General features: G+C 30.9%; 4 protein-coding genes across 10 annotated transcripts in view; 2 read left to right on the top strand and 2 right to left on the bottom strand.

Annotated features, from left to right (window-relative positions):
* Positions 1-5,113, bottom strand: part of LOC100573968 (DNA fragmentation factor subunit beta) — a 12,754-nt gene extending 7,641 nt beyond the window's left edge. Inside the window, exons 1-4 of one of the 6 annotated variants that reach the window (XM_008180931.3) lie at positions 4,728-5,113; positions 4,526-4,640; positions 2,934-3,060; positions 317-511 (exon numbers count right to left, since the gene is read on the bottom strand). In XM_008180931.3, coding sequence (XP_008179153.1) covers positions 317-511; positions 2,934-3,060; positions 4,526-4,627 — 424 coding nt within the window. In that variant the 5' untranslated portion in view covers positions 4,628-4,640; positions 4,728-5,113. Of the gene's footprint in view, positions 1-316; positions 512-886; positions 1,017-1,613; positions 1,724-2,933; positions 3,061-3,845; positions 3,925-4,525; positions 4,641-4,727 lie in introns of those variants that run through there. The other 5 variants (XM_008180929.3, XM_008180930.3, XM_016801259.2 and 2 more) reach the window with 5 other exon arrangements.
* Positions 1,478-2,939, top strand: LOC107882638 (protein yellow-like). Its single transcript, XM_029490448.1, has 3 exons — positions 1,478-1,830; positions 1,896-2,619; positions 2,686-2,939. Exons 1-3 carry the CDS (start codon positions 1,578-1,580, stop codon positions 2,909-2,911), a joined length of 1,203 nt encoding a protein of 400 aa, XP_029346308.1. The 5' UTR covers positions 1,478-1,577; the 3' UTR covers positions 2,912-2,939.
* Positions 5,114-5,268: 155 nt separating the features above from the next.
* LOC100159407 (WD repeat-containing protein 73) lies at positions 5,269-7,961 on the top strand. The gene is made up of 5 exons (XM_008180928.3): positions 5,269-5,648; positions 5,735-5,966; positions 6,061-6,151; positions 6,251-6,553; positions 7,448-7,961. Exons 1-5 carry the CDS (start codon positions 5,596-5,598, stop codon positions 7,885-7,887), a joined length of 1,119 nt encoding a protein of 372 aa, XP_008179150.1. The 5' UTR covers positions 5,269-5,595; the 3' UTR covers positions 7,888-7,961.
* Positions 7,925-15,364, bottom strand: part of LOC100168297 (dynein assembly factor with WDR repeat domains 1) — a 20,571-nt gene continuing 13,131 nt past the window's right edge. For both annotated transcript variants that reach the window (XM_029490450.1, XM_029490451.1), the window contains 5 exons: positions 14,591-14,772; positions 13,897-14,026; positions 8,499-8,661; positions 8,289-8,423; positions 7,925-8,218 (listed from right to left, as the gene is read on the bottom strand). In XM_029490450.1, coding sequence (XP_029346310.1) covers positions 8,000-8,218; positions 8,289-8,423; positions 8,499-8,661; positions 13,897-14,026; positions 14,591-14,699 — 756 coding nt within the window. In that variant the 5' untranslated portion in view covers positions 14,700-14,772 and the 3' untranslated portion in view covers positions 7,925-7,999. The remainder of the gene's footprint in view (positions 8,219-8,288; positions 8,424-8,498; positions 8,662-13,896; positions 14,027-14,590; positions 14,773-15,364) is intronic.

Here is a 15,364-nt window from a genome sequence, read left to right on the forward strand (position 1 = left end):
GCTTTTGAAACTGACTGGGAAATTTTAATTTTTACCTCCCCAATGCACCAACGATATTCACTTTCTGATCGAACAAGATACTGAAGTTGAAAATCGTAGCATTATTTCGACTACTTATCGTGTACATAGACACAAAAAAAATAAAAAAATAAATAAAAAAATAAAAAAATAAAAAAACACACATCATTGTAAAATCAATACATTCATCGTTCCACTCAGAATCTAATATCAATTGTTTATAATATTTATGAGACATGAGAAGTAAATATACAAAACTTTTTTATATAGGTAATAGAGGGGTAATCATTATAATTACCTTGAAACCAATCTGGGTCTCTTAATCTTAGACTGCTAATTTTTTTTTTTTTACTTTCATCATCTACATCCAGAACTGAAGATAATATTCTTATTTTTTCTTTAATGTTTTCATCCATAAATGATTTTATTTTGATTGAAGTTTTTAATGTATTATTATTAACAGCGGCAAGCACATTATATATTAAATCAGCCCCTGAAAAATCAAGATAATTAAATTTAAATACATAATTAAGCTAGTAAATACATATTCAATAATATTATATCATTATCGTTACAGAATAATAAGAAAATAGAGAAAAGATTTATGGAAAAAATGTAATGGCCTAATGAAAAAAATAAAAAATATAATATTATGTTCATTGTTTATTAATAAATATTTAGAGAGCAATAGAGTGCACATAATATAAATATTTATAATATTTAATTTACATTTAATCTAACAAAAAATTATATAATATATTTTTGTACACTATAATATGATAATTATTAATTTATCCCTGAAAATTAACTAGAACTTAGAGTAATGTTAATTATTCAAAATTCAAATATAAAATAATATGTTACCTACTTAACAAAAACAATTCCATAATGTTTACAATGTTATTACAGTCAAGTCTCGATAACTTGAATTTTTTGATTATCACTTTGGGATATGTATAGTTTTATCTTCTATAGAAGTGTTTATAAGTTGTAAATAACTTGAAAAATACATAAGTCAAAATTATTTTTATTTCCCTTGACATTCGAGTTATCAAATTTTATTTGCTATTTTAAATATTAATTGCATCTAAAATAATTAGTACATATTTTATAAAATTTAATATTATATATAATATAAATACCTAATAATTATAATTTTAATATTATTCTGTGAAAAATATGTAAATTGTTTTCACAATTTTAGTGATCAGGGATATTTTAAAAGATGTACAAAAATACATTATTAAATAAAATACAATATTGTAATAATGCTCTAATAAATTCATAATTAAAAATAAGCAGTAATCTATTTGTTATAAAATACTACTACAATACAGGATGTCACCTATTGTTTGGTATTAAAAGCATTATTCTTCATTAGACATGCTTGGCAGGTTAATGTGATTAAAACATTTGGTAATTATTTCTTGATCATTTATATTATTTGTTCTATAATAAAATTAAGTTTAAAGGAAATGATTGTGCAAAAATAATAACTATATATTCATAAAAAATATTATAATAATAATATAACTTGATTTTGTAAATTCCTAGTCATAATGTGTAAATTAATTTTAATATTATTTGCCATTTACTTGTCGTCTGCATGGAGCTCCAGAATCAAAGAAGTATTTAGTTTAAAACAAATTTATTTTTCACCCATCAATGCGACAACACTTAAAAATGACACTAAACCTGAACCAACTAACGTAATGCCATTGGCTTTGGAACGATGGCATAATAAATTATTTTTGGTCACACCCAGATTCAAGCTTGATGTACCAGTAACACTATCATACATAAATTTAACAAGTAAGACAATTAAATACATTAACAAAAGTATTATTATATAAAAAAAATATTTGATCATTATTTAGATATGGAAAGTTATAAAAATAACACACCTATATTAATTCCCTATCCTGATCGGAAAATGAATGAATTATCTGAGCATAATTTTAAGTCGGTAGTCAAAGTAAGAGTGGACGTTTGCGACCGTTTATGGATATTAGATAATGGAAAGATAAACAACAGGCAAGAAAGTATTCCTGTTATACATGTGTATGACTTAAAAAATGATTTGCATTTGAGAACATTTGATCTTGGACGTTTATCAATTATAAATTCAGATATCACCAACATGGAAATAGACGTAACATCTTCAACTTGTGAAGATGCATACGCATATATACCAGATAGTGAAACTTATCGATTATTGGTTTACAGTTGGAGGACTAATGAGTCAAATTCAATATCACATAATTATTTTCATTTTGATCCTCTTTGTGGCGATATAGACTTGGGCGAAGTTCACTATCAGTCTCAAAAAGGTTTATATGGAATAACCCTATCACCAACTGCAAGAGATGGTTTTAGAACTATTTACTTTCATAGTATTGCCAGTACAATGGGGTTTGCAGTTAGTTCAAGAATAATACGTAGTGGAAATTATGATAAGAATGTAAATGTATACGATTTTAAAGTGATGGGAAATAGAGGTACTAATAAACAAGCTACATCATCATCGTTTGACATGGAAACTGGTGTTTTATTTTATGGGCTTCTTTTAAAAAATGTTCTGGGTTGTTGGAACTCTTATAGGTGATTTAATGATTATATTAATTATATGTATGATGTATATAATTCAATAATCATAAATAATTACAGTGGAGAAGAATATAATGAATTGACTCAAGGTGTAATAAGCTTGGACAATAGTATTGATATGTATCCAGCTGACGTCAGAGTTGATCGAACAGGAAATCTTTGGGTATTATCAAATTCATTTCAAATATACAATAAAAAGGATTACGATCAGAACCTAATCAATGTCAAAATATATATGACTCCAGTTCGACAAGTGATAAAAGGATCAATTTGTGATGAAATGTAATCAATAGTAAATAGATACCTACCTGTTTCAAATGTTTCCCCATTTAACCGAAATATAAATAGAGTCTGCGCTGGTAATTGTTGAAAATAGTCTTCATCATCAATCACTGTACCATCAACAGTCATCATAGTCGCATTTATATGGTCTAACTATAAAATAAAAATATAAAACAAAAGGTTTAAGGTTAATATCTTGATTTTAAATTGGTATTATACTTATTTATTTACTTTATAACATTAAATAATATTTATATTTAATTTTCATTTACAATTTGATACCTACAAGCATAAGCAAAGCTTGAGTTGAGAGCAATATTACAATAATTATTTATTAGGCATATTTTACAAATGTATCTCCAACATAAGTGTCATTACTGAGTAGCGAATGGTAGCAATTGCTACCCTACCAATTTTGTTATTTTATCTACCTAATGATTCCAGGCTTCATTAGACCACATGCAATTGAAAAAAAAAAATATTATTCAAGATGCTTGCCATGATTTTACTTCAAATGATGCCCCTGGGCCCTGGGTAACAACAATAATAATAACAACAATGACAAAAAGAAAATATTTAAAAAAATATACCTCACAAAAGACAAAACTATATAATTTTTTATGAATAGTTAATGTTAGTTGATTTTAGGTATGTGAAAATATTATTATACCAGCTATTATTTCACAGAACACTGAATTAACATTACATAAATGTTATTACAATACTATATTAATAATTTAAGTATCAATTGTTTGGTACCTAAAGTAGTTAGAAAAAATATCCAATTTTTTATTCAAATCTGGGCCTAGTGCCCTAGTAATAATAATAATAATAATGTCAGTTAATATAAGACAAATTTAGAGCTCGCTTGCAGAAGTTGTAGGAAAAAATAATAAATAAAAATAAAAAACTATACCCGTTTTCAAGAGAGAACATACCGGATAGCGACCAATTTATGTCTGGTGGCGCGCATCCTCCACCAATTTCCCATTGTTAGCGTGATCACGTGATTCTTGACGCACCAATAGAATCATTTGACATGCGTGAAAGGCGGTATGTTTTCTTTTGAAAATAGGTATAGGTACCTATATTGATAATTTTAATATATTATAGTCACTCAGTCAGTTAGTTATATAAAAAATGTACTCAGTTCGCTTTCGGATAATATAAATAAAGATTTCTGAAAAATGTATAACAAACTTTATTGTATAGAGTAGGGGTCAGAAATTTGTTTCTAAGAGGGTCCTGTTTGTTTTATGAGCAAGGGAACTGAATACTGATTAACTCTTTTTATAACTGACTGGCCAAGACATCATAATTTATTATCATTTACATTTTATTTTTGGCTGCTGCAGTATCCAACAACTAACAACTTTCACAAGCGAACACTAAATTTGTCTTACACTGATTGAAAATATTAGTATTATTATTATTTTTATATATTATTGTATTTAGGTACTTATTATAATATTGGTTAGGTATAGCTTTTGGGATTTTTTTTCATAGTTTCATTTGGTAAAGGTAAGTCAAGTCAAGTAAGACATAACGATAATCTTACATACAATTTTAAAATACATAGGTTTTAATCTATTATGGATATTTCAATGTTATTGTTTACCTTTAATTTCTGACATCCTTTAGTAAAAACATCCTTTAATGAATTGCCGACAATACCAAATCTCATATCTTGTGCACAATTAGTGATCTTATAACCTTTCATATTTATAAATACTCTAAAACCAATTAAGTCGTTACTTATTTAAACATAGACAAATTAACATAAATTACCTATATTTAATATAATACTAAATTGTGCTTACTAATAGCGTTTTCGATTTGACTAACTTTTTGCACTCATTGCGCACCGAGTGCAAAAACGTATTCGATTTGATCAATATTCAGTGAACTGGTGCAGTGTTTTGCATTTGATTTAATTGGCAATTGCACTGACAACAATGTTGAAAGTTCACTATACTGAAGTCAATATTAATACTTTGTAAGTTCACAGATAGTTAATAAATATTAAACAATTTAAAATTTAAACGTTCCACTCTGCAGTATATTATGAAATTTGAATAAAAATTTTAGTTCGTAATTCGTATAGGCATTTTATTTTATAAATGTATATAATAATAGGCTGATAGGCAAGAGGCAACCTATCGAAGACCGAGGTTCTGTGGTTCTGTTCTATTCTGTGTGTTCGTACCTTAATCAGTATATTATCAGTCGCTATATCAGTGATAAGTGATAACTATCAACTGGACACGGACGACGGACTACTACAACTAGGGCACTATAGATACAGGTATGCTACGCCGCCATTTTGCGACTAATAATGTTATGTGAATTTGAATTTCTCCCCTTTATTTTATCACATTTATCATTGATAAATGAGTCGCAAAATGGTGGCATAGCATACCCATTCTATGTAGAGCCTTACTACAACTGGATTCGAACTATCTAGGTATTGACTATTCTGCATGACAAAATAAGTTAATTTGTCATGCTATTCTGTATTTCTGACTTCTGTGAGACTGTGACTGAAGTACTGAATTACTAATCTAACTAGTTGTAACTTGTACTAACTGATTTAACCGATGTGTTTCGGTCATAATAATATAATTAATAATAACAATTAACAAGTAATAATAGTACCTACCTAAGATAATTCTTCTGAAGAGAGTAGAAATGTTGGAAACAGAAGACGTTTTTGATGATTGGTTTTTTAACTCTTTCAAAAGGTAAGAATATTTTAAATAAACTTTGCTTTTAAACATAGTAAATACCTATTGTAATTTGACTGGTTGATATAATTTTTTATTACAAGGTATCATAAACTGCAAATGTTTGGTGTGGATAAACCAATATTTTCAATGGAACTGAGTTGTGATTCCTCAGTGTGTTTAGCGTGTGAAAAACCTGGAGAAAATGGTTTTGAAGTATTGAATTTGGAACTTCCAAATAAGCTTTACCAAATTGAAAATGAACACGATTCAATAAGCACGAGTAGAGATTTGAAAATCAAATGTGGCACTTTAACTGATAATCGATTAATTGATGTAAACAAAAATTATAAGTATTTTGGTAACTATATTATCATTAAACTCTAAAGTTTAAATAAATATAATAATTTATCATTTATTATTTTAATAGATGAAAACTCTCTTTGGAAAATCTAAAACAATTTTATCTGAAGAAGGAGTTGGTAAAGTTTCAATATATGATATGGATCCCCACAAATCAGGCAAGTATACACAATTAGAGTTATCTGTAATTATGTAGCTACTTAAAAATATCAAGTCATTCAGTTGTCTAATATATAACATATATTATATAATTTTAGATCAAATGATTCCATTGGTGAATATTGATAACAAAGTGGAGAATGCACATTTAGCTGTTGATTGTACAACTGATACCTTAATAATATGGGGAAAAGAAAATTCTTGTCATACAGGTTGTGTATTTAACATGGGAAACAATACGAAAACACTCATGATCAGAGATGTGACCAACGACCCAGAATGCATTTATACACCTCATTTCATTTCTAAAAATGAATTGGTTGTTCAAAATTCAGAAAATGGATCATTTGATCTGTATGATTTAACTAGTGGTCAGCATGTGAAAAATATTCATTTACCTGGTAAGTATTTGGATGTTACTGGGTAGGAAACATGATGTTTATTATTTTTACTATTAGGTACCTATAACCCATGAAATGCTATTATTGAATAGCTTCTTCTATCAAGCCAACCATGACTTATTATATATCCCTCCATTGTGCTTATTGTAAATATTTTTTTATACAGATAGTACAAATTAGATAAATATGACAAAAAAAATGTACCTATTAAACTCATTGCTGGTACTGTATTTGAAAATACAAAAAACTTTTTCTGAAATTTGTATTATTAATCGATTGTTTAAGTTAATCATTTGGAACCAAATTCACTTTATCATTTATTTTAAATAACTTATTAATCTTATTGCTAGTATTTTGTTAGTAAGTAAATAATTATAAATAAGTTATTTACCTACTTATTTTTTCTTAATAATTTGTTTTTACAAAAATAAATTTGTATAATTAAAGATTGTAAAAAAATATTGTTAAAAAAAAATCTAGCCAATGTGCCCATCTACTTTAACATATTTCTTACATAAAAATAAATAAAAGATTGATATACATTTTTGAGTTATTATGTGATGCAAATTGTCATTGCATTTTATAGCATAGTCTAATTTATGAATAATTAAACATTACATTTACATAACATCATTAGGATTTTGTAGTATTATTACTTTTGAGTCAAATAAATAAATTAGGTTTTACTTTTAATTGTATCTTTCCAATGTTCAGAATATGAAAATATATTATAATATTGTATTATGATTGATATTGGTAATAAGAATTAAATAATTAAAAATAAAGAACCTTCTCAAAATGTACAAAATATAAATAAAAGTACATAATCCAACTACAATCTTCTTCATACTACTGTAGATAGTTTATTATAATTAAACAATTTTTTTTTTTCAGAGGCTGATAGTTATGCAAAATGGTTTTTAAACACTGCATATACAAGTTCTAAAGAAACAACCACATTAAATTTAACATTAATTTCTAATTCTGGAACTTTACTTACATATGATTTGAGAAATTGTAAGACTCCAACAATGTATCAAAGGGAATTGTTTCCAAAATGTAATAACAATATAAACATTAGCCTTGACCCTACTAATCCACAAAATTATGCTGTTAGTGGATTTGATGGTAATGTGTATATAATAGAAGTATCTGATTGTAATACCAACTTGAAACACAAGTTTAAACATGAAGGACATATGTTCACTGAAGATGAAGATTTATGTCAAAATACAGTTACAAGTAGTACATTATGGCTACCAATGTGTGGACGTGACACACTGTTATCGACTGCAATTGATGGATCAATTCAAGGATGGCAATATATTTCATAAAAAAAAATAACAATAATAATTACATTTTAATGTTGTACAAAAAGTCTGATATAATTAAATATTCTATTAATAATTGGTAAATTTAAAATAGAATTAAATTATATTATATGTTTTAATTATTTTTTGAATTAAATTGTTGCCAAACACAACACGTATTATCTTTAGAAGCCGTCAAAATTGTATCACCTAAATAGCTCATTAATACCGAGAATACATGATCAGTATGCCCTTTTAATTCTTGTAAACATTCTCCGGTTTCTGTGTCCCAAATAATAGAACTATGGTCTTGTGATGCGGTAAGCAGATGATGTCCAGCGGGTTCCCAAAAAACCTGAAATCACAATAAGATAATTATTGTATTATATCAAATTTAGTTTTTTTCAGATTAATTGAATAGGTACTTTTGTAACTTCTCCTGTGTGTTCAATCATTGCGGAAATTAAGTCTCCACTGCTTACATCCCAGATGCAAGCACTACAATCACTGCTCGCCGTAGCCACTCGACGGCCAACTGAATCGAAGCAAATGTCTAGCACCTATACAACAATTATTAAACTTTACAATTGTTGGTTATCTGAAACTAGTAAACACAATCTTGAATATCTCACTACCTCGTCTGTGTGGCCGGCAATAGTGTGACAACAGCTGTCAGTCTTCCTCACATCCCACAACTTGGCCGTGCCGTCCAATGAACTGCTGGCGATTGCTCTGCAACTGAAGTCATAGTGACAGGCAGTCAATTCAGCAGTGTGGCCATACAGTGTTGCTGTACATCTATGCATGATCAGATAAAATGTTCTACATCACCAAGTTTTGGTTGCAAATGAACAGAAAATTATTATTACCCGATTACAATTTTTAGGATTAATTTAAACAGAAACTCATAAATATATGGATAAATATTTAACTGATTAAAAATCCACTAGACGGTATCAATACTTAGTACTGTGGATTAGGTTTATTGTGCATAATAATAATATTTAATAATATTACATATTACCTATGATATCTACTAGTAACTGGTAAAAAGCAATAATATTTTTTCAAAATAATTTAAATTTTGTATTAAGTAGGTATTTTATATTTTACTTTATTTTTAATGAGATACAGCCAAGGACCAAAACAATATGAAATATTTAATAGATATCTACAATAACTTATTGGATAACTTGTAATATAATAGTGAAGGTAATAATGTTTACAAAATTATGTTAGCAAAGACCAGTTGACAAATTAGTTTTATTTAAGGTGGGGTCTTCATTAGCAATACGCGTATCACGATAAATAGGGGAGTTTAACAAATAACTAGAAGAAGAAAATTGAATAAAAAATGGAGGAGTATTTCTAATGAGACGTGGTGGAACTTTAAAATGTATTTTATGGTGGAGGGTAGAGCAGTCAATTAGGTTAAACAACAGATTTTTAATAAATTAAATGTTTGCGCAGCGTCTATTATAAGCAAGGCTGGATTAATTTAAAGTCGTACAGACGGGCTAGTAACCTTGTGGAGGATAAGGTACTTCTAGTAAATAATCAGCAAAATATGATAGACATTTTGTTGAACCCTTTCTATCATTAGTGTCTATACACAATAATCGAGGGTTCCAAATAACAGATCCGACCTACTTGATAGTCGATAGACCTAATATAAAATATGTTGGACTAATAGGAGCACTGTCCAATTTGAATTCAGAGGATATTATTTTGTAATGATGAATGTATTGGTTCTACAATGTTATGAACTACTACCTAATGACTATGAGTTTCTATTTTAATCTTAGTCAGTTTTTGGAACTTATGCCTTGTGGTGTACAACTGGTATCAGTGCCGTGTTAACTTTCATTGGCGCCCCAGGGCAATAATATTTAAACATTTTTTGCCCTTTAAAATCTTACCTTTCCCCCCCCCCCCCATTTTCCACCCCAACCTTTGCACGGTTGTGACTAGTAAAAACTGTTTGTAAAGTTTTAAGTTATTTGCATTCAATTTATTTAAAAAATAACAATATATTATATAAATATCGATGAACTTGCCCAACATCATAGGCGCAAATAGGAGGGGGGCTTTAGGGGGCTTTAGCTAAGCCCCCCAAACATTTCCTACATTGTTTTAAGCTTATTCAATATTATCAAAGTTTAGCCCTATTAGCCCCCCCAAATCTCAAACGCTATTTGCGCCTATGCCCAACATAGAAAGGATACCTACTTAATCTTTTATAATCATTTTTTACTATTATTTTAGACTCAACAAAAATAATCAGTGGTATAATATTGCTATGTAGTAGAGCACGCTCAGAGGGAATTGAAATTCCTAAGGGAATTTTAATAATTTGGATTTTTCAAAGAATAAATAAAATATAAAAATTCCTTTTTTGTTAATATATAATTTTATTTCCATGATTATGCCCAATATATAGCAGGGGCGGATCCAGAAATTTTCTGAGGGGGGCACACATTTTGAGGACATTTAATTATATTGGTCTTCCGATTTTTCACAGTTAAACCATTTAATTCCATTGAAGTTAAAATTATATAATGATAATAATAAATGAATATTCTTTAAATACTACCTACATACCTACATACCTACTTAGTATAAATATATTACCAATTTATCATTTCTGAGTTCTGTTAAGTTTATCTTAACTACATTTCTATTTTATAAGTTGTTTAATGTTTTGTATTAACTTATTGAAAAATGATGGCTAGTTCAATATTATATTTCGAAAACGACGATCGGACAATAACGCCATACGCGTTGCCTGAAAATATTTTGAATGTAATATTTATTTTTAGATTTAATATAAATATTAACCACAATAATAGCAAAAATAAACATGTTGAATGTAGATAATATTATAATTTATAACTGTCGTGGCCGGCGATTCGAGGTTTAAAAAAGCGTCTTACTATCTGTCTTACACAATTATTATTTTATGGAAACATTTTTTACAACTAAATATGGACGAGGGGCAGTCTTCTAAAGAATACTTTTATTTTGTATTCGGAAAACATATTCGAATAAATTAGAATTAAGGTATTCAGAATACAGGGGCGGCTCCAGGGGGGGGGCCCTAGGGGCCGCGGCCCCCCCCAACGCCCGTATTTATAAAAATATATATTGTTAAAATAAATGCATATTAAATTATTATAATATTGTCATATGGACTATATGGGTCATAGAGGTATGACGGTGTATACGATTTACCTGCTGGGTAAATGGAATAAAAATAGACGACTTGAATTTGTGTTGTAAAAATGTTTGTTTTCTTTTTGTTATAAGATTTTGTGAAATTATAACTTGGCCCCCCCCTAACCAAGGCTCTGGAGCCGCCCCTGTCAGAATACGTATTCGAATAGTTCTTAAAAAATATATTCAGAATACATATTCGAATACTATCAAAATACTTTTTTTCACAACTATAGTTTTTGTCAGTTTTTGAATAATTGGTAATTAACATTTATTAATTAATAATTAAACAAACAACGTATCATAAGTTATGTATACAATTTGACCACATATGATACGGGCCATACGGGATACAACATTGGTGTTTATAATATTATAAAAATAATCATATCATGGGCCACTATCATATTTCGTTTAAAGAATAAAAATTAATGTTCATGATTTATTATATGTCTTGTCACAATTTTAAAACTATTTTTCTGCATCGGAAAAAAGTATTTTCTTAATGAATAAAAAATACAAATAAAAGTATTCAGAATACGTATTTGAATAAGTACTTCTTAAAAAAAGTATTTAAAATAGTATTCGAATACTTTACAAGACTGCTGATGGGGTGGCGCGCGCCCCCCTGCGCCACCCCCTGGATCCGCCCCTGCAATATGGTAAATACCTATTCTAATTTCTAAGAAACCGTCGTCTGTAGTACTTGGGTACTGGGTAAGGACAGTAATACCACTCGTTAACGCGTCTATTAATACATTTAATATTTATAATTTTGGTCACTGATGATATTATTATTAATTTCGGGGGCCTCGCTAATGCTATTATTTAAGGGGCAACATTTAGAAAAATTTTAATCTCGTTTTAACCGCCTGTATCTAACCTATGACCTATGTGTTAGTTGTAAATGATTATTAGTTGAGTGATTATCACGAATCCCAATTAAAGACGGTACCTATCTTTAATTGTGTCACGAATTAAAATATATATTTTAATTTAATATTAACTCGTGCTTATATTATAATATTATATAATGTAGGTAGACAGGTAGTTACTAAATATATGATGTTTTTGGCAAAACAACCACCAACAACCTTTTTTGAAGTATTTATACTGCATTTGAGTTTTGGTTTTAACTTTATAAGTTGTATTTTATTGTAGTTATCTTAGCAAGGTTCTTTAAATTTTGCATTGATTTCTTTCCTTCGATTTGGGCAATATATCGGGCATATTATGATTATATGTGAAGCTTGGCAGGGGTGGTTCCAGGGGGGGGGGGGTTAGGGGCCGTATTTCTAAAATATATTTAATATAATATATTTCTAAAAATTGTTGTTTTGTGTTTGTTAATTTGTTATTATAAGTTTTGTGAAAATTATAACTATTAGGTCCCCCCCTAACCAAGTCTCTGGAACCGCCCCTGAAGCTTGGGTAGGTACCACGATTTAAGATAGTATACTATCTTAAATGTGGTAGGTACCTACTTAAAATGGAAAATTTATTTGAATGTAGGTACCTATCTACCTAGCTACCTATCTATCCGTAACGGTCTGGCAGTCCAGATGGGACCGGTCAGTAGTCTGTCCGGACGCCATCGGACGGAGATGGACTCACCGGCTGCTGCCCGACATCGCACGGTGGCTAGCGAAGCCCATGATGAGCCTCACATACCGGCTGACCCAGGCTCTGTCGGTGCATGGCTGTTTCCGGAGCTACCTGCTGAGGTTCAACCGGGCCGATGACAGCTACTGCACGTACTGCATGAACCCTGACGACACGGCGGAGCACACGCTCTTCGCGTGCCCCAGGTGGGAGGACGAACGGGCTGTCTTGTCCAGGATTCTCCGACGCCCACCAGAGCCCGGGGACGTGCAGGAAATCCTGTGTGGCCCTCGGCCCGACGACCTACCCGACGAACCGACAGTCCGGTGTAGGATCTTAGAACAGGCCAACACTAACAGAAGGGAGCTCATGTTGATGGTGGAAACAATAATGAGCGCGAAAGAAGCTGACGAACGGGAGGAGCAGTTGCACGACTGACGTCAGCGCACGATGAAGAACGGCTGGCAGACACAACTTGACTTCGCAACAGCGATACGTCGGAGGTGTCACCGACCACCGTTCTTCATCCCCCCACCTGTGACACCACGGGCGGGACGGCGATCACGGCATCGCGGCACCCAAAAGGAGAATGAGACTTCAAGGCCGGCGGACTCCGGTCGGCCCCGGAAAACAACATCGAACCACTGTCCATAATTTGTAAAAATTGTTATAGTAATTGTTAATTGTATAAATTGTTAATGTTATGTTTAAAGAGGGGGGTAAGTCGGGGTATTGTCCCGTCTACCCCCCTCACGTATGTATAATTATTTGATGCATCGATTTGTCGATTTGTCGAAGCATTGCGAAAGCAGTCCCCGCGGCGCCGTCGGCTCAAACTCGAAAAAAAAAAAAAAAAAGTACCTATCTACTCATTCTAGATTTACATTTTTTTTAAATATACACATTTCCATATAATATTTTTGTTTCCTAGTTTTACATTCAAAACGATATAAAAACCACTTTTGCACGAGTATACATTTGCCCTCTTTCACTTTTAATAAAATCAAGAGGCATAATATTATTTTTGAATTATATAGGTCACTTAATTATTGTATACTATACAACACTATATAAACCGTATTACCGTCATTACCCAGTACCAAAGTGCTTCAGAGAACGGTTTCTTAGTCTATATAGACTGCACAGCTGATTATCTCAGTCAACTGAAATCTGTAGATATGCAATTAACTATAATAAGATAACTTGACGTTAACTCACTGGGCAGTGCGGACATCCCAAATCTTGATTGTTTTGTCGAAAGAACCAGTGAGCACCGTCGTTCCATCTCTATCAAACTGATTAACCACCACTTCGCCAGTATGACCCCTCAATGTGGCAACGTTTTGACCTGTGAACAACGTAAACATGTATGTAGGTACTAGGTAGGACGTCGGTCGTAGGTATAATATAATATACCTAGTATACTGTATACGCGTAAAGGTATTATACTGGTATAATTATAGTTAGGTATTAGGTAATCAGTTATCTATATATAATATCTAATATTATTTACCTACTATGATACCTAGTCACTTATGGCCGGATATCAGATTAGACACTTTAGGTACTGTTGAAGGTGTAGCTACAAAAAACGGCTAGATTTTAACGGACGCAAAGCATTATAACTCCCTATGTTTTTGTTCTTATATTATAAATTAAGCACTTTAATTATGTAATGTAGCGGGGATGCAGGAGAGGGGCTAAGCTATCAATTATGTTATATTTTGATGGGGAAATTATATGACAATATTATTATTGGTTGGAACTTGGAGGAAATAGGAGCGCTTAAAATATTAGTCTGTATAGACTGCATCCCTAATCTCTATGTCAAAACTTAAGTCACGACGTGGCTTCTTTTCTATAGCTTGTTCCTTATAGTGGCCGAGATTATAGGCACCGCAGCAACACTGACCTGTAACGGCATTAAACAGTTTGGTCGTTTGGTCCATCGATGAAGTGGCCACCGTCTGCGTAGACCGGTAAACGGCCACCGCGACTACTTCGGCCGAATGTCCACGCATAGTGCACAAGCACTCGCCTTCATTGTCCAGCGACCATATCCGCGCCGTCTTGTCGAACGATCCGGTCAGCACCCTGGAAAATAGAGTTTGGTTCAGATTTTCACACACACATACGTCTCTATATAGCTTTGTTCGGAGGGAGGGCCGAAGTTTGAGGGTGTGTGCACTGGGCAGTGGCGTACGGCATACCCAGGATTTTTCACTGGGGGGACAGGCGGGAGGGACTAAATAAAGTAAATCAGAATTTAATATCGGTCACCTTATACTAGGTCGTTAATACACTTTATCCCCTAACTGTAATAACAAATAATATAAACAAATAATTTATAATACGCATAATGTTTCTTCAAAACAGTTTTCAGAAATATTATGGCTTGTACTTTTCGTTTTATTATATAATATCGGGTGATTTTTTTATCATTGAACACTCATTATTTCAAAAAATGTAAACTTTTTTGAAAATATTTTTTTACATAGTTTCAAGTCGCTTGTAAAACAATGTTTTTCTTAAAAAATTATATTTTTAAATATTTTTTATCCTTATAATTTTTTAAGTTTTTACTTTTTTGAATGGCAACATTGGGATTTAATTTTATATTCCAAAGCAGAATATTTTTCTTAGTATTTTGATACATGAAAATCGAATTTCGGATGAGTAGTTTATG

Source organism: Acyrthosiphon pisum, chromosome A2 (genome assembly GCF_005508785.2).
Source record: "Acyrthosiphon pisum isolate AL4f chromosome A2, pea_aphid_22Mar2018_4r6ur, whole genome shotgun sequence".
Taxonomy (NCBI): domain Eukaryota; kingdom Metazoa; phylum Arthropoda; class Insecta; order Hemiptera; family Aphididae; genus Acyrthosiphon; species Acyrthosiphon pisum.